At 42.5% G+C, this 24,763-nt stretch overlaps 2 protein-coding genes and 1 pseudogene across 2 annotated transcripts; all 3 read right to left on the minus strand.

The window, feature by feature from the left end:
- Window positions 1-959: 959 nt before the first annotated feature.
- On the minus strand, window positions 960-3,814 carry LOC109764344 (probable serine/threonine-protein kinase WNK9; annotated as a pseudogene).
- Window positions 3,815-9,674: 5,860 nt separating this feature from the next.
- On the minus strand, window positions 9,675-10,607 carry LOC109764363 (uncharacterized). Its single transcript, XM_073507254.1, has one exon. The coding sequence runs from the start codon at window positions 10,605-10,607 to the stop codon at window positions 9,675-9,677; it is 933 nt and encodes a 310-aa protein (XP_073363355.1).
- A 555-nt stretch (window positions 10,608-11,162) lies between these two features.
- On the minus strand, window positions 11,163-17,831 carry LOC109764361 (uncharacterized). Its single transcript, XM_020323200.3, has 7 exons — window positions 17,708-17,831; window positions 17,533-17,622; window positions 17,332-17,436; window positions 17,147-17,230; window positions 16,847-17,020; window positions 13,015-13,935; window positions 11,163-12,928 (listed from the first exon to the last, which is right to left on the minus strand). The coding sequence occupies exons 1-7, from the start codon at window positions 17,829-17,831 to the stop codon at window positions 11,163-11,165; spliced, it is 3,264 nt and encodes a 1,087-aa protein (XP_020178789.3).
- Between the last annotated feature and the right edge of the window lie 6,932 nt (window positions 17,832-24,763).

The raw sequence follows: 24,763 nt of genomic DNA on the forward strand, positions 1-24,763 counted from the left end.
ATTCCATGTAGGATCAATATCTAGTTTACATAGAAGATCAGGGTCCTCATTATTCCATAGTTTCCTTTATTTCCTAGAATACTAACTATATGTGTTCGTTTCAAGAGTATTACACTTGGTAGCAGTGTGTTCCGATGCATCCAGGAGAAATTAGAGTAGTGAATGCATTAGGACCCTGCAAAATAATATAAGCGTAGATGAAATTCTTACACATACACAACATCTGGCTCTATATCCTAGCTCCCGCGTTCTTCTCACCAGGACTCGTGTTGAAGTCATCATGCCGCTGCCGCCCTGTGTTGAAGTTGCATCAACTCCTCGTGTTGATGCCCACGCAGTGGCACCACTGTGCCGTAACAATCTGGGGTGGCTTAGTGTCCTTTTGTGCCCCCATCTCCAGCTCATTGCGCGCAAATGGATCACAAGTTCCCTTTTTCAGAAGGTAAATCATGAGCACATTAATCTTCTCGGAAGGTATAATTTGGTGTGCACCCATATAGAAACAACAAAAGTGGCTCTCAAATATTTCAAATATAGGCCTGCTAAAATACAACACCCACTCAAGAGGGAAGTCACACAACTTGATGATTCGAGATGCTGTCATTGAAGCTATTCTTGTCTGTACTACAAAACAAAGATCAAGGCAATTAAAACTATCACCAGATCATGAGTGTGTAAGACAATATATATGCTGTGTTAAACTGTAATTTTTCATGGCTTGCGAGCAATTCGCAGAACATCCATCGAACATTGCCATGTAGTTAGATATCTCCTACACCGTCAGATTTTTTAAATCTCATACTACCACCTCCAATTGATGATTCAGGCCCTGTTTGATAGCTCTATATTTTCTAAGTATTCTGGAAATACTACAGTTTTTAGGATTACCATGGTTTTAATTACTTTGAGGCCCTGTTTGATAGCAAAGTATTTTTTTAAGTATTCTTAGAATACTGCAGTTTTTTTACTTACCATGGTTTTATTTACAGTGACCTGTTTGGTTAGCACTAAAAACTGTATTATCAAAACCAAAGTATTTCCAATACTATGGTAAATTCTCTGTATAAAAAAAGGAACCCTTGTCTTCTTCTTTTTTTTAAAACAGAGCAAGCGAAAGAAAAGAACCGGTCGCTGGCTATTCTCAACAGACTCGTCTCGCTATCGAGCCATAGCCTCTGTCACCGCCGCCGCCACCGTCCAAAAGTGTCGACCATTTCCAGAGCCACAGAAAGGCTGGTATCTTGGTCCACATCGAATGGGAACTCGACATTCTTAAAACAACCTCAAACAATTTGACGTGTCAGTGTAGGATGAAGTGTCAAGTTCGTCGAAAAGAGGTTTCTTGGGTGCTCTACTTACCACTGGGATCAGGAAATCTTAGCGATAAATTAACATGGTCGGTGACATGCATGTCTCCTTTTAGTGAGAATTCACCCTTCCATAGCATGAAACTGGCAGACTGCCGCCCATCTTTAGTCACACTCGAGACCAGGGAGACTGAAATAGGAGGCGCTGGGATAGGCTTGTCTTTCTGGAGGAAACAGTTCTTCAAGAGCTCACTTGCACAAAGTCTTTCAGCTGCCGGAGCCAAACAGATTTCTATGAAACCTCTGAAAGCACAGCTGGTTTTATACCCTATATAAAAAAGCATTGGAAAAAAAATCAGTTGTTGTTTGATAGATAATCTTTCAAAAAGGATGGGTACTTTGTGGACCCCAAAGCACTTACTTCACAAATTTTCTTGTATATCCATGGCTTGCCTTCGCATTCACTGTATGGTTATTCACATGTCACCATTTCAAGCATGCACATCCCAAATGAATATATATCCACCAACTCGTTGTAATTCCCAGTGAAGAGTTCTGGTGCCATAAACTCTAATGTGCCTGCATTTTGATGACACAACTCTTGTTAGTACAAGCCTTCCTAAAAATGTTATTTCTAAGACAAAGTACGTTGTGAGTGTGTCGTATCATTAAGAGTAGATCTACAATAAACAGAATATATGTATATATTTCACACATCTGTAGCTGTGAGAAAAACACAATTCCACACACCTTTGATACTTCTCGTTTTCCGTTGATGCAAAAATGTCGCCAGACCAAAGTCGCCAATCTTCACTTGTCCATCATGACCGTTTATGAATATGTTGTCACACCTTAAATCCCTATGAATAATGGATGGTTCCTGACTCTGAAGATATTCCAGCCCTCTCAATATCTGTATTTCCCATCCTCTCATAGCCTTCATACCGACTTTATTGTGCTTCTTACGGAACCTGGTTATCATTCCAAATTGCAATGATCAGAATGTACTGAATGAAAGGGCGATAAAGGTGAAATCTATGCGTGGTTAAATTTCAATCAAACTTTCTCCACACAACAGCAGAATCCAACATGGTTGGTTACTAAGAAACCAATTCAATAAAGTACATCAACTTATAAACGGAAAGGGTAATCCATAACTGAATCAGGCAAAGCATTACGAACGAGGCGGACTGGAGTTTATATGCACATGACCTACATGTACGGGAATGTTTTCATTAGCATGCCTAGTCTAGAACATAAAAGGTGCAAGCCCATCCCTTTGCCGCAAGCATTCAAAATAACAAGCCTACTGTTCAACATTTTCTCCAGTAAAATACAGGTTGCCAGGCAGGTCATACTAACTCCACGGGTTACAAAATATACAGGCAATCCAATAATATAAACATCAAGGAGAAATCCTTAACGGGAAAGCAAGAAGAAATCAACCGATCTGGGACAATTCGAAGCAGCAGACCTTAACGGGGTTGAAGCAGCAGCCTTCCCCTCGTGCTCATCATCGCCTCCATGGCCTGCACACAGCCACCACCGTCACTCGGCCTGCTGCTGCTGCTAAAACAACAACAACAACCACCACCAATTAGCCTAGTAAATCCAAAAATCCAATTGTGATGAAAAAACATGTCCACATCATGTGACTGCTGCAAACTGGACCCTTTTTTTGATACGCACATGGCTGCTGCAATACAAGCACACACAAAAAAGACATCTTGTAGTAGGAGGCAGGGAGGGTTGGAGCAGAGCATCTTCTCCATGGACCTCCTCTCTCTCCCACATGCCCTTGAATTCCTTGACACAATACAAGCAGACATCAGATGTTGGAGATGAAGAAGAAGACAAGGGTAGGGGAGGAGGGATTGGTACCTACCCTGGTCGAGGGGAGTTTCATCTCCATGGCATCCCACGGAGGGAGGCTCGACGATGGCGGGCGTCCTTGGAGGTTGAGGAAGAACTGGTCGTCCTCGAGCAGGACAAATTCATCCAGGAGACAGAGCTGCATGCGGGGGCTGGGTAGGCGTCGGAGATGAACCGCCGGAGTCACCGGAGTTGGAGGCGACTGAAGCCCTTGCCACCGGGGAGCGGCGAATCCAGCCGGATGGGTGGACGCAGCGGCGCGAGGCGAGCACATGAGGAGTGTGATGCGCGCCGTCGGAATCAACCAGCCGAGATCTAGATGGCGGCGGCGGAGAGAGAGTTGGGTGAGTGTGTGCGGGTGCATGGAGAGGGCGGTGGTGGTTGGGTGGCGCCCGCGAAGGAGTGGTGAGGGGGCGAGACACCGGCGGCGGCGTATGGAACCCTAGCCTAGGTCCGCAATGAAGGCGGTGGCTCGTCTCGTTCCTCGGCGGTGGCGGCTCGTCTCGGATCGGCGGCATTCCAGGGATCCGCAAGCGCGAGGGAGGCGGCGAAGGTATGGATGCGAGTGCGAGGGCAGCGGTGACCTGGCGGCGACGGCTCCTCTCATTCCCCGGCGACGGCGGCTCCTCTTGGGGCTGGGGCGTCGTTTGAGAGATGAAGCAGATCGAGATCTGATGAGCCTCGTTGACTGTTTTCTTACGTGCGGCCTGAGATAGGAAAGAAAACCAGACGAAAAAAAAACGACGAAAAAAAACCTACGAAAAAAACCGGACGAAAATGATGGGACGAAAATAAACCCGGAACGGAGACTACCAACTAAGACATTAGGAGTAGAGATACCTATTGAGATGCATATACCTATTTTTTCGTCCTCTGAATCAGTCATTAGTGCCTCCTTTATTTTATTGTTATTTAACGTCATAGGTAGGTATATATGGCTATTCTGTTTAGAGAAAGTTCATACATACAACACATTCTTTTTTCAATTATATTATATTTGAACAAGATGTGACTCCATTAGAGTAGCTTAATAATATTTTTCTTCCTACCCCCCCCCCTCAAATCAGAAAATGTTGGTAACGTATACTGTTTGCCGGAAAATGCTGGCACCGTCTAGTACTTTATGTACTCAATAAGAAAACACTTTGGCGGGGACTTATTTTGGTTACTCTATTCAGGAACACATACAATATAATCAGCTGGTTATCAGAAACATCATGACCATGACAGAGAAATGTGGATCATGTGCGAACTTGAAGATCAAAGGCAATTGAAGGTACGTGCCTTATATCCAGCATGTTTTTAATTTGGCTATCCCATAGCTGGCATGTGACGATTGCCGACAAAGTAAACCTCGTATCGTATAGCAGTGCGTGTATGGATGGAGCTACACGATACGAGTTAGTATATGATGTGAGGCATGACTGAAAACATCACTTGCCGGCTGAACCTGCCATGGTCCATTACAAAATGCCTCCGGTTCACCTGGAGCAACAAACTTGCTCCTGACGGCACGGGTATTATAGTACAAAATATACATAGAAGCCAAAATATATAGATAGAACCAAAACAAGCAGACAACGTTGAAGCGAATACGAAGCTAGAGGGTGCCATCAAACCGTTTATTCCCTACATATATATAATCCAATATATTATTCATATTGCCAAAAGGATAAATCTCATTTTGATCCCTAACAAAGTTCTATTAGCTTATTATATTTGCGACATTTGAATATGCATCAGTCCATAGTCATTCGTCCAAAAACCTCAAGGACGCTGTAATTTCAGCTGGGATGTTTCCAGCTGCTTCATTGCCTTTGATCATCAGCATCTGGACCAGTAAGTGCTTTCTGAGCTGTATTGAATCCTGAAAAACATAAATAAAAATTTAATAAATCGCTGAAAAATGAATTGCACAACAGACCTATGTGATAGGAAGAACATAAATTTATAATTAACAAAGCTATGGAAGACAGAAACTTGTTATATATGCATGTACCGAAGTCCTGGACATGTTATGCCCGAGAGTATCATCTTGGTGAGCCATCTCCTGTAGGACTTTGAATCCAGAGTCCAGGCCGTGACCAAAAAACTCCATATGTTAGAACCTATATCAATGTGGCTATAATATGTATGACCAATTTAAACTATTACCGCGGGGCTGTAATATAGGTATGATCTTGTGGCCAATCCACGAGTTGGGGATTCAAACCAGGCCTCCCCTGTTGCAATACACTGCCAAATTCTTGCAAAACTATCAGGGCTTCCTTCTTAAGTTCCTTGTCATGAAAGTCCTCTGAGCCTAGGAATGACTCATTGGAATGATCAATCAGGAGAGTCCTCCTATTTTCAATATTAACTGCAAGGAGGCCGTAGGAGGAATCCACCAAATACAATGGCAATAGGTACTGCAATAGGTATACAAAGTTAATGGTGAACAGGTAGTATACACACCAATTTTTTAGAATGATAATCCTTACAATGGACGGGGTCATGAGCACGTTGTATTTCGGCAAAGGCCGTACAATAACAGTGTTAATCAACAAGTTGGTGCGTTCAGCTTGGCCTAAGCTAGCCTGACTCAGCACCCGTGCTAGGCGATGGAATTGCAAATCAAACATATGCGTGGAGCCAACAAAGTCTGTTCCTGCGTTCCTCTGTATCGCGTCGCTAGTAAGCTTACGCACTGCAAGATCGAAGCAGCTCGGATTGACCCATGTATCACCTCGCATGGTGTCTTGGATAGTCCGTAGACTTAACTCGATCAAGAATGGACGAGGGCTCCTTATCCATATTGTGCTGCAAACAAACCGGCATGATAGCAAAGCTGTTAGAGAAATAAGGGTATCAAAAAAATGTAGTACTTCAATGTGTGGGCAAACAATAGTACATTTTTTCAAAACTTTAGTAAGGTCTGAAATGTATGTATCTTCTAATTGGAGTTGTACTGTCATTTGAGGAGAGAAGTACTATTTCTTAAGATAACCAAATCTATTATGACATGTTAGGTTGTAATGTATTTCTGTAGTATTACAGTTATGAAAAAATCTGTAGATGGTACATGTATCATGCACCAGGACCCGTTGCAATATACTACCGTTCAAAGAAAATTTGTAGTTTAAAATAACGTGCTATGGATGGTACTATCATGGCGTAATGTAAAAGGATAATATTAGCGCATGGCCAGTTTTTTGCAACCACTGCGTTAGATCTTAAGAACCTTATGGACCTAGAAAGGATAGCATGATCCTAACCAGTACATGCATGCAACAACTTATGAACGTGACCAACTAATCGCCATGGTTAGGTGAAAGAACAGATTTTTACTCGGGTTTAAAATAAGAAGCCGATAATGCAAACTATACTGGTAGTGATCTGCAGCTAACAAGTGCAAATAAAGTATAGATGGAGTTTAGGGCTGCCAGAACAAACTCTAGTTCCTCCTCGTCCGAGGAAACCATGACGTAGTTGTAGATGTACTCGCCTGCGTCGTCCACTCCATCAAAAATCGGCATTGCAGCCATTACCGCGGGCAGAAAGTCGTCTTAGCACTAGGATGAGCGAGCGAGGGGGCATTGGACAATGGTGGACTCACAGCCAGACCATATATATGAGTGCCGGAGGGGAATTGTCCGGCACCAGGTCGGTGAGGCATTAGCATGTTGTATGGATTGGAAGGTGCCCCTTATCCTTCCATCTTTGCATTTTTCCATTACAAAACCTTGCTAATAAACGGACAAGCAATTATTTTTATTCCTTACTGCACTGGGCAAATAAATAAACGCCGGATTATATATCTATTATATACGTCTCCCTTTCCCGACCGAAACAAGCAGGATTTAACTTTCCTTATAAGCAAATCCGATTAAGGGAAAATTAATGGCCAAACTGGGAAACCCAATGAACGTATGGTAGGCCACACCGGGAGATTGGATACTATAACGTATTGGAAGGAAAGTTGTGATTCGGCGTGATCAACCCAGTAGTACTTTACAAGGAAAAACACCGAACATGCCATTATATAAACACCGGATATGATCACCTGCCGTAATAAATACTAAGTCTGCCGATAATATATTATTTGTTTCAGGATATTATATGGGGATTTTGGCTTCTTTTATTATGGATATATATACTAATAAGTCTGCCGATATTAAAATTAAGTTATTTCCTTTTCCGGTTTTGTTATGTTTTAAACATGCAGAAGATAAATAGTAGGACAAAAACTTAATATTCATCCTTTTAACAGTTTCTTGCTAATGGCATCGACTTTGGAAGGCCCGTGTGTTGCAACTTCGCATTCAAAAGTACTGGTTAAAGTTATGACTAATGGATCATTTTGTGCAATATGGATGTTATTTCTCTTGCCTTTTACACAATATCACTATAGCTTTCCGGCACACACATCGAGTATTTATACAATGTCAAAACCTCGAAAAGTAGATGTATTAGTAATGCCAATTTAGTTGGCACTGCAATATACCTGAGTACTGATTCTCTCTGGGCATGTTTTTCTTTGTTTCTTAGGGCTACTCGTTGTCACCTCATTCATCTACGCTTGGTGGTTTAGTGTCCTCTTTTGTTAAACTCTTAATATTCCAGGTATGGTCATATGAACCACCTTAGGAAATTCCATAACTATCAATATTTATCTGCACTAATTTTTTCACTCGCTCTAAAAATGTCAATATATATAGTAATTTCCTTTTCCATTTTATTTCTTAAACTCCTAATAAGATCAAATATGCTTAACCCATTTATAGATCACAAGCGGTGGTAACAACAAATAAGAAGTACAATAATATCCCGGATTGTGGGGAAGAGAATAGATAACATGAACATAGCAAATATGCAGAAAATGAAACCAGAATGATAGGCTTCCTCCTTGAAACAGAAAATATAGTAATATTGAAGAGACTTTATTGAAGCGATTAAGAATTAGCATGATGGAAACAATGGTCTCAGAAAATGCACCATCTCGCCACTGACAGCCTCCTGACGCTGCTTTCCTTCTAAGTCGAATCCTTGTTGTCCCGCTACGGCACCACAACACAGTATGCTCGATATCAGCCGAAAACAAGTTCTCATGGACCAGAAATCCATGAAAGGATGCTTGCTCGCTGAACCCATCCTCGCCAGGTCCTAGATTAATGCATCCTTGTACAAATTTTTAGGTCCGAGCTCTCTTAGATCCGCAGAAAATGCGTGAAGGTAAATGAACCAATGCAAGAAAAATATATGAAACTTGCTCTGAACTGTTAAATAATTAGTTTAGATGCGTGAAACTACAAGTAGTCTAACTTTTTTCCAAAGATTGCACACTTCAGCGATCAGACATGTGCATTGTCACATTCTCCTGAGTCGCACGGGCATTTAAACTTATTCGCAAGTACGCAGGCTAGCATTTTACTATTTATTAGGAGTACATATGCGAAATATGTCTTGAAAAGCTACACAACCGTCGACATTCAGAAAGCATTTCACAAGGAGAATTAGGGCAACTAAAAGACTACCAGTTTGTTTTGTTCATATATTCATAGATGGCACTATGCCGGCTGTTAGTTAAAGCAAAGTTAGTAACCTATGAATTGAATTACCAGAATTAGAAGGTGGAAAAACTGAGTCTTAAACTATACTACGGGCGGGTTTCCTATCAACCATCAGTTAGAATGCCTTTGCCCCGCCGACCTGCTAACACGCCCCAGCATCCGTGCATCACACAACATCACCATTTGCATAGCATACATGGAGAATGTTGAATGTCTGAAATTATATGACCTGCCCGTAGCCTGGTCTTGCTGGTAAAGCCTAAGGTGCTCAGGCAGGGCATCACCTGCATAACAAACCACCATGAATCTGAAAGTACTTGAAGATAGCTACGAAAGTCTGTATTTGTATCTTCCAGTTGTATGCATGATCATGTGTGGGCACCAGATGAGATTTAGTTGGCAGCGAGATTATTTGACGCACGGGCACTCACATGTACTATGGAGCACTATAGTAGCTTAATAATCATAGCTCCCCTTCTGCGTGTGTTGGTCTTATAATTCAGACCAATAATAATCTGATAGTTCCGACCTATCAGAATAATACAGGGATAATAAGGATGCCAATAATTTTACATTCAAGCATACTATCAAAATACCAAAATAATAACAACGGATATGATAACTTGCCGTAATACAAGAGTTTCATTGCATGTTCCAGATATTTATCAGGCCAATCATTATATCTGAATCACATATTACACATGAAATACTACGCTGTGTGACATGTACATTCCCAAAAACATTGCGATAGTAGAAAACCTATAACAACGATGATGGTGCCAATGTGACGGATGATTATTGAAATGCAGTTAGTAGCTCAACTAAATGGAGTATACCTCCAACTATCAAAATACCAAATAAAAAGATATATGTAAAAAAATGAATTACAGCAAATCTTGACCATCGCAAGAGTAAATGCTCTGTCATTACAAAACCTGCCGGTCTATTAAGATCGGAATTCAGCCTGTAAGGACTTCCTTGTAGACGATGTTCTTGATCGACGTCGTAAGGACACGGTCGGTCTTTTTCGCTTCTTTGGATTGTCCTTTTGCTTGTTTGCCTTCTCCTTCGGCTTCTCCTTCTGAATGAGTATCTTTATATTTCTTTTCACGGTGGCTCGAGACAGAGCAACATAGAGCTGACCATGAGAGAACACGTGATTGGGTAGGTAGACACCAACAATCGGGATGGTCTGCCCTTGAGCCTTGTTAATGGTCATAGCAAAGCTAATCCTTATAGGAAATTGCTTCCTTTTAAACTTGAACGGAAACATGTCTTTTTCAGATGGGCAGAGAGGTATTCGAGGAAGGAAGACCCTCCTGCCAGCGTGTTGTCCAATCACGATTTCTGCATCAATGGCGTTCCTCTCAAAACCTCTAACAACAAGCCTAGTGCCGTTACACAGTCCATTAGCTGGATCAATGTTCCTTAGAAGTATGACAGGGCAGTTCAGCTTTAGCTTGAGTGCATGCGGAGGAAGACCGTTAGGAGTCAATCCATTCAGAAACTCCTGAGCGTAGTAGCCATATGGGTCGTCCTCCGCACTGTCAAAGCTATGGTAGATTACTTCATCTCCATGAAAACGCTCTATCATGCGGATTTTTATCTTGTCGACATTGTCGTTTGTCGTGGAAAGGATTGCGCGAGATGTCATGTAATTCGAATCAGACATGTTGTCATCTAGACTCGGAAACACGTGGTCAATAAGCTTCTCCAGGTCGTTAACCTCGCCTGTAGACGGCAGACAAATGTCTTCAGGGAGTAGTATGTTGCCTTGATCGTCGACTTCCTCAGTGCCATTGCCGACCCTTAGCAAGTAATCTGCAAACCACGTGTCATTATGAGCCCTCATGTTGGTGATGAGCCGAAGCTGCTGCATACCCTTCCATAGATGAGAACTTCAGAGGGTTGCATCAATTATCTGGCCCCGCGACCCCCTTCTGACAACCGGAAGCACCGTCATGCTGGCCTCGTCCCATATTATCAATGAGGCCATCCTTAGTAGCTTGGCGGTCCCACTCAGCTTGGTGAAGCTACACGAGGCTCCATCATCGCAACTCAATGGGATCTTGAACCTCGAGTGGGCAGTCCTGCCGCCAGGCATGATAGAAGCGGCGACGCCCGACGTCGCGGTAGCGATACCAATCTTGCCATCGCTCCTCACCTTGGCAAGCATCGCCCTGTATAGGAAGGTCTTTCCTGTACCTCCAGGGCCATCAACAAAGAATACACCCCCATCACCGCGTTCAACAGCCGCTAGTATCTCGTCGTATGCGGCCCTCTGCTCCATGTTCAGGGAAGATGCCAATTTAGTGTCATCCACGTCAAACTCAACAGTTGATTCCTCGATGACCTCTCTTGCCTCGCCCTCGGTTGGGTCAAACGCATCATCGATGCTTGGAAGAGCGAAATCAACAATGTCTTTACCCATGGACTACAACATACCCCTAATGTCAAGCAACACCATCTGCTCCACCTCGTTCGGGGACGTGCGTGTTCGACAATAGTCATCTGACATAGGCTCGAGGTGCCTATCCCATAAACCGCGCATGGCGCCTGGCTCGCAGTGCACCAAGATGGTTGCGAAGAGCCTCCTAAGAGAACATGGCATTGCCCACTGCTCAGCCTCAGTAAGACAGTCGTCGAGCGTGTTGTCTGCCTCGATGAGTCCCAACCTTTCAGCAGCATCTCTAAAGCTCCCACATAGCACGCCGTCCACGGTGAGCAAGTCGTCGAAGGATGTTTTGCCCGTAACATGGTTTAGCAACACACGCAGGTAGTATTGCTCCCCCTCGGCAGGATTGGCAGACACGATGCGACCTATTTGAAAACGCTCGACCCTAGGCTTCCAAAACTTCTTTTTCTTCTGCCACGTGAAGCTTCCAGGAAAATCCTTGTACAATATATGCCTAGCCCGAGGGTGTTCCTGGTTAGCCTTGAAATACTCCGTTAACATGGATTTTGAAGCATTTTCGGAGGCGACAACATTCTTCAAGTCAGCCTGCGCATTGAATGCAACCCTGTGCATATTTGGGAGATGAAGAGGCAACTGCAAGACAGGCGGGTAATTGGCGCAAAGTGGGAAGCCAAATATCCTCCACATAGCCTCCGGAGGGGTGACCCACCTTGCGTCAACGTATCTCTTGATCTCATCGATGTTACCATCGGCATCGGGCTGGTCGATGCTGAAAGAAGCCTTATCATGGCCCTTGTAAATGTACTTGTAAAGATATTTGACGGCCTTTATGCTAGAGCAGACCTCAACGTTGATGTGGCAATTGAACATCCGCAGAAGGTAAGGGTTATAAGGCACAACCCATCTGTTGTCCAACATTTTCCCTCGGACCTTAGCACAGCTTCCATCGTCTCTACGCCGATAAACTGGGTATGAGTCCTTGCCTTGTGCTGTGTTCTCATTGAACGGGCGCGGGTATCTGCACTTGCATTCGTTATCTTGCATGCAAACATTCTTCGGGTTGAGAGCACCGCAGGGTCCCTGCATCATATGTTTTACCACCAATGCATGCAATTCCGGATACTTCTGCTTGTTTGGGAGCTCTGCGGAAATTAGTCGGTCATACTGCTCCGGGACGACAAGCTTATATGTTGAATCCATGATCAACAGAAAATGTGCATGGGGGAGGCCCCTCTTTTGGAACTCTACTACGTAAACGTAAGCGACCACAACACCCAGGATATGCTTCTTGAACAACATGTATTTCATAGCCTCTAGTTTGCCGTAGAACACGCGAGCCACAATATCAGGTCGGTCTTGCGCCGTCTGACCAGGAAGCAACTCATTTGTTATCTCTTCCCATTTAGGGTTGCAAGTCATGGTCAAGAAGATGTCAGGCTTCCCGTATGTATGGACAATTGCCATGGCATCCATATGCCTCTTCTTCATGTCGCGGTCGCCACCAGGGTATGTTCCAGGGAGAACTATTCGGGTGCCAACAGCGCTTACTCTCGTCTCCCCCGATGTGATCGCATCAACAACTCCTTTATACAAGTCGGCACGAATCTGCGTCTGGTTCTTCCTGTACCACCTCAACCGACAACTCTCAATCTTGATGTACATGTCGACCGCCCATTGCTGCAGCAGGCGTGCTCCACAGAGTATGGGATTGAAGATCGCAGGCCGTGTTTGCAGCATGTAACAGTAGTAGTCTCTAACGGAGACGCATAACCTGCTATTCCCCTCTGCACATGATTGAGTACCACGAAAATGAGGATAGTTTTGAGAAATAATATATTATTTGTAACCAAATCGGACACAAACGACATACCTGCATCCTCCTCATCATCATGGCCCAGTTGAGGATGTTGTACAACCTCCCATGGAACATTACGTTTAGGTAGCTTTGGGTGCCAACCTAGCTTCCCCCTTGGATAGAATAGGGGATAAGACAACGGATCATATGCTCCGGAGGTCACACGTATACTGTGCCTTTCGTTGTTGTTACCACAAAGTGTTATCCTCCTGTCAAACCTTTTGGCTAGGTCACTGCCCTCAACCCAAATTGCAGCAACCTCAGTTGACAGCGGTCTATTATATCTTCTTTGGTCAAGCCTCTTATCGGTGTTTAGGTCTATCCTATAATCATCGAGGTTGTCCTTGTGTGCACCCAAACTCCTAAATTGCTGGGAGTATGGGTTTTCTTTGAGTATGTCTACTAACATCTTCACGACATCCTGGTCTAATTGATTGGTCGCCGCCTTACGATGATTAAGGTTTGGGTCGTCATCATAGAAGTACAACTGCAGATGTTCAGGACGGGAGCTAGGCCCGAACGAATGCACATTGTGGTAGATGGTGCCGTGTGCCCGGAATGTGTACACCCCAAACTTCATGTTTGTGTAGTTTTCATCAAGGCCGACGCCAAGGGTTGTGAAGGCAAAATGCCCGTTGAAGAACCATATGTTCTCCCGAAAATGTCTAGAATCTGCATCCATGCTGGACCATAGCCTCATCAACTCTGGGACTGGTTCCGGTTGCTTAAGTTCGATCTGGCCATTGCGACAGCAGAACCCGTCAGTCTCAGACTCAAATTTTCTGGCCTTGCAGTGTTCACAGTTTGCGGCGAGTTTCAGGATGTGAGTGTTGTCTGGAATGTTTGAGTAGACAAAGTCAAATGGATCAATCTCGCTAGGATTACCACCAGTCATGGTTGCTTCGCTCTCATCATCCATGCTGTCATTATCGGATCCTACGGGCATTTGTTGAAACATCACGTTCAAAATAAAAACTGCACATAATTCTAACTACAATAAAGCCACACGACGTGCTAGTTCAGAGTTGACCATACCTTGGTTGCGAAACATGTAGTACTCCTCGTCCATCAAATTGGGACCTGTCGGCTCATCGCCCATGATGTCGCTAGGAATACATCGATGTATTCTGCATTGTCGTCGTGGCGAATGTGCCAGTAGACTTCATCATGTTACAAGAGGGTTGCTTATAATTAGCATAAGAAAAGTGACAATAGTACATTCATACCATCGGTACGGACAGTGTAATTCGGCATGTTCGTCGGAGGGTCGCCATCAGATGAATCATCTCCGACGGCCCGAGAGACGGGTGATGTGTGGCAGGTGAATGCCGGACATTGATAGGTTGAGTTTCCCAGGTCTGGATGGGGGATAGCGATGGATTCGTTGCACGGGGTGTTTTTCCTTCTGCCATAATTGGCCTTCCTTTGAGCACTTGACTCCCCCCTTTCAATTACTGACATGCTTTTCCGGCGTTCCATCCGCTTCTCTCGTACTTTTTCATTCTGTTTTTGTCTCACATCAATCATTACTTCCTCCTTTTTCTTCTGATAAGAAGCTCGGCTACGTTCGTTTATCTGCTCCCTTTGCTCGTTTGTTAAATTACATTTCTGCTCATTATCACGTTTCCTCCTAGCAAGATCATTATCATGATTGACACCAGACATGTCTAATGTTGAAGGGGTAAATGTTGCTTCCTCCTACAATATTTCTGTATAGCTCAAGCTATTAGGGGGGGGGGCTGGTTGAACAATTTCTTGCAAAAATAATTAACACTATTTGATATTAAGACGTATGGAGGCAGTGTCATCATACATATTCTAATTTAACGTAAATACAAACAATGTGCATTAAGATGAACCGTTAAACTGTACGCTTCGAGCATGATGGTCGCTAAAAAGTATTTTGCTATGAGCAACAACAAAAATGTAACAGACATGGTGAAACTCAAGGTAATATTTTACCTGATGATGAAAGTGGACGTTTGTTTCCCTCTTCGAGAAGCTTATCCTTGTCCCTCCGATAAGAAGCTCTCCGCATGGCGTTTCTACGATCTCTCTTGATTTCTTCATCTGTTTTTGGATTTGTTTCTTGGGCGTCATTCAAGATGACGTCTGGTGTCATTCAGGACATTCGCAAAATTTAAAATATAATGTATCCACAGGCCCTTAATTGATCATGGAGTCCCAACAATATGATTACCTTCTAGGTCATTGTCATTAATGAGACCAGATGTGACCGTAGTTGTAGCAGGAAATGTTGACTCATCATGCGAGAATGATGTATAGTTGGAGATAGATGGGTTGTCTTGTTAACAGAGGTTGTCAATACATATCGCCAAGTCACTGGTTAAGACAAGAGTAGTGGTACTGATTATAATTAATATAACTTTTAGAGCTCACCTGATAAATTAATGGCATGTGCATTTTCATCTTGGAGTTGCCGATCTTTTTTCATTCGATATGTAGCTCTCCGCATGGCGTTTCTACGGTCTCTCTTGAGTTCTTCCTCCGTTTTTGGATTTGTTTCTTGGGTGTCATTCAAGATTAAATCTGAAGTCAATCAGGACACTCACAATTTTTAGATAACAAAACATAACCAACTCAGCAACTGACACTTCAGTACCCACAATTTGTTTACCTTGTAGATCATTGTCATTAATGAGTCAAGATGTGACAGTAGCTGTTGCAGGAAATGTTGACTCATCATGCGAGAATGATGTATACCAAAATAAGCTTGTTGGGTTGTCTACTTAAGCAAAGTAATCAATACATATTGCAATCTCAAAGGTTTTGACATTAACCGCGGTACTGACTATAATTAATAAAACTTTTAAAGCTTACCTGATAAATTAAGGGTCTGTGCATTTTCATCCTGGAGTCACAGATCTTTTTTCCGCCGATCTGTAGTTCTCCTTAGGGCATCATTTCTACGGTCTCTTTTGCGTTCTTCTTCTGTTTTTTGCGTATTTTCTTTGTTGGCGTTCAAGTCATTTACTGGTGACATTCATGCCATTCTCTCAAAAACCAAAGGAAACAACATAATTTGATATGAAATGAAATTGGATTAGGTCCAATCATATTACCTTGTATATCATTCGCAGAAATCATACCAGAAGTGTCCGTACCACTAAGAGGATATCCCGCATCATTATGCGAGATTGATGTATAGTCCGAGCTACCTGGGTTATCCGATGGGAATGATTGGTTAGTATAAACTTAAATGACAGAACCAGATGTTATTGAATCAATTACGGGACGAATATCGTCTCGTATGGGAATGTTTAGCAGGAGCCGTACAAACATATGAATGTACGGATGTAAGATAAAATAGACTTACTTGAAATACGAAGGGGACATAGATCATCTCGTGTGTGTTTGTTTAGCTGCCCAAGCATATGATCCGACCCGTTTTTGTTGCATTGTCCCATCAGTTCATCTCCTATTGTATTCCGGCATAAATGCGGAGAGTAAAAATAAGATAAATAGAAGCTGATCTAGTACACTTATGTAATACACACATATAACGCACAACATTGCGAAAGTACCAACAATATACCTGGAATCACATATGAAGGTTGTTTCACGATGGTACATAGAGAACGGCGATGAACATTATGCCCATCTTCTTGATGTTTTTTAAAACAATCTGACTTGTTTGTGCGATAAGATGCCCGCCTCCACGCGTTGATAAGATCCCTATGGTCTATCATACGTACCACATATATGAGAGTTTAAGGAGCAATATATAGTTACGTTACTATAACGAATTCTTCGCATACCGTGCCCTTTCAAATAATAATCTATGTAATCCTAAGAGTAGTCAGAAAAATCATGCCAAACTACTTACCAGTCTTTGGAAGGGAAGGCTGATTCTCCTTTTGTAACCTGACCATATCCTCATCTTTTTTCTTCCGATAAGCTGCGCGCTTCTGTGCATTGAACTGTTCCCTAGCTTGATCAGCGGATTTCTTCCGTTCAAAAAATACAGATCCCATTGCCTTCTGCTCGCAAGTTGTGTCCTCTGCAGTGTGAATAAAAGGATAAAACAATAATCCCGTACTGGTCATCTCGTCAATCTGAGTAAACCTCACCGATGCTATACCAAAAACGGCGGTTCGGAAAGTGGGTAGGCATGCTTGGAGACTACCTTCATTTTCAGCCTGTAGGTTAGTCGTATTATGCTTATTGTTTTCAAAAGACTCAAGCATCCTGAATTTCAAAGGTTCTTGCCCTACAAATGAGAAATCAACTCAAATTGCGTTAGGTTGTACATGAAGGATTACACCCATAAATTTTATTACTCATGTCACATGAAATAGTCTGAGTCAGTACCATTTCCATGTTGCGCTAAAGGTGTGCCAAAATTCAGTGTTATATTACTCAGAGCGGACAACGAAGAATCATGAGCATCATCAATACGTAGCAATTTAGAACCATCTGTAGAGTTGTAATGTTGATGAATACAAGACAAATGAATCAAAGGAGGCATAGGATGTAGGCAACATTCCAAGAAGTACTCACACAGTCTCATACCTAGTTCTGTTGTGGAAGTATCGTCAACATTATCGGCTATGGGTATGATGCTTGCATTGTATTCTTCAACATTTTCAACGCTCGTAAGGACTGCAACAAAAAATGCCGACAGTTTGTGCATGTAAGAATTTTGTGTTAGGCAACACATATAAGTAATATGCACACTGAATTATACCTGGTTCCGTCGCGTAAATATCGTCAAAATGTTCAGATACGGGCATGGTGTTTGGGTTGTACTCATCATCAATTACCCCTTTCTTAAGGACTGCAACACATTTCGCTGTCAGAAAAGCACGCATCGCATGTGATCGAATTTACGTTGGACTGCATCATACCTGTAGTTACGTCCTCATCTGTTTGATGTTCACCTGCCGTACTTTTTGAATTCCCCATACTCACCTAAGGTACCAAAAAGATCCATTTAATGAACGATCATTGCTTGATGGGAAGAATATTTGAATTAACTGATGTTTAGCCAAGACAACTAAAACTGATGATGAACTATAATTTGTTTTCTGTACTAATTTTAATGAGTGAGTCTGTCTTAGCATGTCTTTATCTACTCATGCTGGACACCTAAAGGACACTCGAAGCAAACCAGTGATGCTCACTAAATGCAAATACTCAGCAGCACCAGAAAGGGTTTGCTGTGGATCTTCAATCTGACAGTCTTGCAATGATTATTCACGACACAAAGAAGATAAGTGTTCTTGGCTAAGCTGATTGATATCCATTTATTTTTTGATGTACATGATCAATATGATAATTTGCTGCCATTGTTACAAGACATATTTCTGGCAGTTGACTTGTAGTCTTACCACATTTTATCAATGAACAAAGAAAAGGCACTAATGATCTTTACTGGTATCCTGGATGTGTTGTCTTATCGTAGGAGCCAAGTTCATTTATGTGTTGTCTTTAGTATGAAGAATTTGAAAGCAGGCTTTGAAAAATAGCACCAAGCTTGAGATTACAAAAAGATTCAATTTACAACAATTTTATTATCACAGTTTTGTCTGAATACATACGGATGTTCGGTGATTCTACATGATCGTGACTTTACTACAATTTTATTATCACAGTTTTGTTTGGCTACAATTTTTGATGTCCACAAACTTAACAAAGAAAAGGCAATAATGATCTTTAGTGGTATCCAGTGATTCTCACTAAATGCCATTGATACAAGACATCTTTCTTGCATTTGACTTGTAGTGTTACCACATTTTATCAATGAACAAAGAAAAGTCATTAATGATCTATACTAGTATCCTGGTTGTGTTGTCTAATCATAGAAGCGAACTGGCCCACTTTGCTAAGTAATAAGGACAGTTTAGTTACTTTATGTGTTGCCTTTAGTATGCAGAATTTGAAATAAGGCTTTAAAATTTTCAAATTGTATGATCATATTGCTGTTCGGTGTATCTCCATGATATTGACTTTTCTAGCTCTGCTGTTTGCGCCTCCCAGGACGCCAGCTGAGGAGACAAGTGCAAAATACAACACCCCCGCCAAGACGCCAGACCTCGGCCTCCCTCGGGTTTTCATGGTACGGTCCCTTACCCTCTCTACCAAACTGGCCAGCTCCAGCTCCAGCTGATTCTACATGCATCTGTTGTGGCTTATATACATTATTAAATGTTACCATTTAACATGACCTGACTCACACCCCAAGGATATAGGTACCCATCTTTCTGCATTAAAATATAAAATCGAACATGTAGGTAGATTTTGCTTCAACTGGAAAAGTCTACTATCTCATGCCAGGTTCAATTAGTAAATGACTAAGTATGCCTACAGAATGCTATCTCATTGCAAGTTGGTAGTCGGATGTGTTGTCTTATCGTAGGAGCCAAGTTCATTTATGAATTGTCTTTAGTATGTAGAATTTGAAAGCAGGCTTTGAAAAATAGCACCAAGCTTGAGATTACAAAAAGATTCAATTTACAACAGTTTTAGTATCACAGTTTTGACTGAATACGTACGACTGTTCGGTGATTCTACATTATCGTGACTTTACTACAATTTTATTATCACAGTTTTGTTTGGCTACAATTTTTGATGTCCACAAACTTAACAAAGAAAAGGCAATAATGATCTTTACTGGTATCCAGTGATTCTCACTAAATGCCATTGATACAAGACATCTTTCTTGCATTTGACTTGTAGTGTTACCACATTTTATCAATGAACAAAGAAAAGTCATTAATGATCTATACTGGTATCCTGGTTGTGTTGTCTAATCATAGAAGCGAACTGGCCCACTTTGCTAAGTAATAAGGACAATTTAGTTACTTTATGTGTTGCCTTTAGTATGCAGAATTTGAAAGAAGGCTTTAAAAATTTCAAATTGTATGATCATATTGCTGTTCGGTGTATCTCCATGATCTTGACTTTTCTAGCTCTGTTGTTCGCGCCTCCCAGGACGCCGGCTGAGGAGACAAGTGCAAAATACAACACCCCCGCCAAGACGCCAGACCTCGGCCTCCCTCTGGTTTTCATGGTACGGTCCCTTACCCTCTCTACCAAACTGGCCAGCTCCAGCTCCAGCTGATTCTACATGCATCTGCCAATGTTACCATTTAACATGACCTGACTCACACCCCAAGGATATAGGTACCCATCTTTCTGCATTGAAATATAAAATCAAACTTGTAGATAGATTTTGCTTCAACTGGAAAAGTCTACTATCTCATGCCAGATTCAATTAGAAAATGACTAAGTGAAATGACTAAGTGTGCCTACAGAATGCTACATCTAATTTTTCACTGGAACAAGATACTGAAGTCTCACTCATGACGTATGTGAGATGGCCATTGTGAAAGCACTACCAACTTGCAATGAGATGTGTGTATTAGATGTGATGGGAGTATGAGATGCGATGGGTGTATGAGATGTGATGGCTGTATGAGATACATATATTTCGTCGGCGTCTCCTCGAAAACGATCAGCGCCGGATCCTGGACGTGTTTGGCAGCGGTGGATCAATGCATCGGCGTGCGCGTGATACCTATATGATGTTTGTATGAGATGCATCAGCGAGATGTGATGGTTGTATGAGATGTGATGGATATAGGTAAACTGGACGTCATACCTGATGGATCTGCGCCGGATCTGCGCCGGTAAACTGAACGTCGATCTGCGCCGGATCGCGGATGTTTTCGGCGGCGGCGGATCAATGCATCGGTGTGCGTGTCCAGATGGGGAACGGCTCGGCGGGTTCGTTGTGCGACTGGGGCGGCGGCGAACGGGTGAAGGGCGGCAGCGGCGACGATCCAGTGCAGGGAGACTAGCGTGCGAGTCGTCCTCGCTCGAGGGCATGTGACGACGCGGGGTTTTTTTTCGCTGCTCAATCGTCCTAGTTTTTTTTCGCTGGTTAACCGTCGTAGGTTTTATTTCGTCGCATGTCTCGGGCGCGACCTGAAGAGCGATGGGGCTGGCGGAGGATTTGGTACGGGTTTTTTTTTCGGTTTTTGACTGGTCAGCGTTAGGCGGCAGGAGGTGGGAGGAGGTACCAAAATACGTACCAAAAAAACCGGGTGAGGTGGAACAAAAATAAACCTGGAACGGAGACTACCAACTGCTCCATTAGGAGTAGAGATAGGTTCTTCTTTAACTGGTACCGATTCTTTAATTTCTTGTTTAATAGGTGGGTGATATTTAAGCCATTCCTCTTTAGGGAGTTCAATATGAGTAGCAAATGATTCACAAAAGGAGGCTACTATCTCAGAGTCAAGTCCATATTTAGTGCTGAACTTTTGAAAAGCATCGGTATCCATAAAAGATTTAACACAATCATACTTAAGCTTTATACCTGACTCTTTAGCTTCATCGAGTTCCCAATCTTCAGAGTTGCGTTTGATTCTTTCCAAGAGGTCCCAACGGAATTCAATAGTCTTCTTCATAAAAGAACCAGCACAAGAAGTATCCTACATGGTTTGATCATTACGAGAAAGCCGAGCATAAGAATTCCGAATAATAATTTCTCTTGAGAGCTCATGATTGGGGCATGAATATAACATTGACTTAAGCCTTCCCCAAGCTAGAGCAATACTTTCTCCTTCATGAGGCCAAAAATTATATATATACTTCCGATCACGGTGAACTAGATGCATAGGATAATTTTTTTGGTGAAACTCCAATTTCAAACGATTCCAATTCCATGATCCAATATCATCACATAGCCTATACCATGCCAATGCTTTTCCCTTCAAGGATAAAGGGAAAACCTTCCTCATCACCTCATCTCCAGGTAAACCTGCAAGCTTAAACAATCCACAAATTTGTTCCACATATATCAAGTGCATATCGGGATGTTCGGTTCCATCTCCTGCATAAGGATTAGCTAGCAGTTGGTCTATCATACCTGAAGGAATTTCATATTCAATATTTTCAGTAGGTGCTGTAGGTTGAGGGGCAATTAATTGTGGTTCCGGACGAGGTGAAGATACCCCGAACATACCCCTCAAGGGATTGTTTTCCATAGTAACAAGTGAAAATAAATTTCAGCACACTATATAAATGTTTCCTTACCGAATTCCACTTACCAAAGGCGCTTCACTCCCCAGCAACGACGCAAGAAAATAGCCTTGATGACCCACAAGTACAGGGGATCAATTGTACCTCTTTTCGATAAGTAAGAGTGTCGAACCCAACGAGGAGTAGAAGGAAATGACAAGTAGTTTTCAGTAAGGTAGTGTCTGCAAGTGTTGAATTTGTAAGTAGCGAGTAGTTTGATAGCAAGATAGTTTGTAACGAGCAACTAACGATAATAGTAACAAGTATGCAGCAAGGTAGCCCAATCCTTTTGAGGCAAAGGACAGGCCAAAACGGTTTCTTATAATGAGCAAAGCTTTCTTGAAGGTACACGGGAATTTCATCTAGTCACTTTCGTCATGTTGGTTTGATTTGTGTTCGCTACTTTGATAATTTGATATGTGGGTGCACCGGTGCTTAGGTGCTGTTCTTACTTGAACAAACCTCCTACTTATGATTAACCCTCCCGCAAGCATCCGCAACTACGAGGAAAGTATTAAGAATAAATTCTAACCATAGCATTAAACTCTAGGATCCAATCGGTCCCTTACGGAATAGTGCATAAACTGGGGTTTAATTTTCTGTCACTCTCGCAACCCACCATCTAATTACTATTCCACAATGCATTCCCTTAGGCCCAAATATGGTGAAGTGTCATGTAGTCGACGTTCACATGACACCACTAAGGGAATCACAACATACATACTATCAAAATATCGAACACATATCAAATTCACATGATTATCATGATCAGAGGGGTATTAATATGCATAATGGATCTGAACATATAATCTTCCACCAAATAAACCATATAGTAATCAACTATGAGATGTAATCAACACTACTAGTCACCCCTAGCAACAATCTATAGTTCCGGTAACAAGATTGAATATAAGAGATGAACTAGGCTTTGAGATGAGATGGTGCTGGTGAAGATGTTGATGGAGATTGCCCTCCCCAAGATGGGAGAGTTGTTGGTGATGATGATGACGATGATTTCCCCCTCCGGGAGGGAAGTTCCCCCGGCAGAATCGCTCCACCGAAGGGCAAAAGTGCTCCTGCCCAAGTTCTGCCTCGAGGCGGAGGCGCTTCGTCCCGAAAGTCCTCCTCTTATTTTTTCTAGGTCAAAACCACTTATATACCAAAAGATGGGCACCGGAGGTTGGCCGAGGAGGCCACAACCCACCAGGGCACGCCAGGGGGGCCTGGCGCGCCCAGGTGGGTTGTGCCCACCTGGTGGCCCCCCTCTGGTGTTTATTGGCTCTAGTATTTCTCAAATAATTCATAAAAAATCTTCGTAAAGTTTCAGCTCATTTGGAGTTGTGCAGAATAGGTGGCCTGACGTAGCTTTTCCAGGTCCAGATTTTCAGCTGTCGAAATTCTCCCTCTTGGTGTGTTCCTTATAAATTATGAGAGAAAAGGCATTATAATTGCTCCAAAAAGCATTACTATGGATAAAAACATTATAAATATCAGCAAGGAAACATGATGCAAAATGGACGTATCAATGTGATATGGTCAAGACGTGATGATATATGCATTGTTGTATGAGATGACCTTGTTTTGTAACAGTTATCGGCAACTGGGAGGAGCCATATGGTTGTCGTTTATTGTACGAAATGCAATCACCATGTAATTGATTTACTTTATCACTAAGCGGTAGCGATAGTCGTGGAAGCAATAGTTGGCGAGACGACAACAATGCTTCGATGGAGATCAAGGTGTCAAGCCGGTGACAATGGTGATCATGACAGTGCTTTGGAGATGGAGATCAAAGGCACAAGATGATGATGGCCATATCATATCACTTATATTGATTACATGTGATGTTTATCCTTTATGCATCTTATTTTGCTTAGTACGGCGGTAGCATTATAAGATGATCTCTCACTAAATTTCAAGGTATAAGTGTTCTCCCTGAGTATGCACTGTTGCTACAGTTCGTCGTGCCGAGACACCACGTGATGACCGGGTGTGATAATCTCTATGTTCACATACAACGGGTGCAAGTCAGTTTTGCACACGCAGAATACTCGGGTTAAACTTGACGAGCCTAGCATATGCAGATATGGCCTCGGAACACTGAGACCGAAAGGTCGAGCGTGAATTATATAGTAGATATGATCAACATAGTGATGTTCACCATTGAAAACTACTCCATCTCACGTGATGATCGGACATGGTTTAGTTGATATGGATCACGTGATCACTTAGATGATTAGAGGGTTGTCTATCTAAGTGGGAGTTCTTAAGTAATATGATTAATTGAACTTTAATTTATCATGAACTTAGTACCTGATAGTATTTTGCATGTCTATATTGTTGTAGATAAATGGCCCGTGCTGCTATTCAATTGAATTTTAATGCGTTCCTAGAGAAAGCTAAGTTGAAAGATGATGGTAGCAACTACACGGACTGGGTCCGTAACTTGAGGATTATCCTCATTGCTGCACAGAAGAATTACGTCCTGGAAGCACCGTAGGTGCCAAACCCGCTGCAGGAGCAACCCTAGATGTTATGAATGTCTGGCAGAGCAAAGCTGATGACTACTCGATAGTTCAGTGTGCCATGCTTTACGGCTTAGAACCGGGTTTTCAACGACGTTTTGAATGTCATGGAGCATATGAGATGTTCCAGGAGTTGAAGTTAATATTTCAAGCAAATGCTCGGATTGAGAGATATGAAGTGTCCAATAAGT

Source organism: Aegilops tauschii, chromosome 2, assembly GCF_002575655.3.
Source record: "Aegilops tauschii subsp. strangulata cultivar AL8/78 chromosome 2, Aet v6.0, whole genome shotgun sequence".
In the NCBI taxonomy this organism is placed as follows: domain Eukaryota; kingdom Viridiplantae; phylum Streptophyta; class Magnoliopsida; order Poales; family Poaceae; genus Aegilops; species Aegilops tauschii.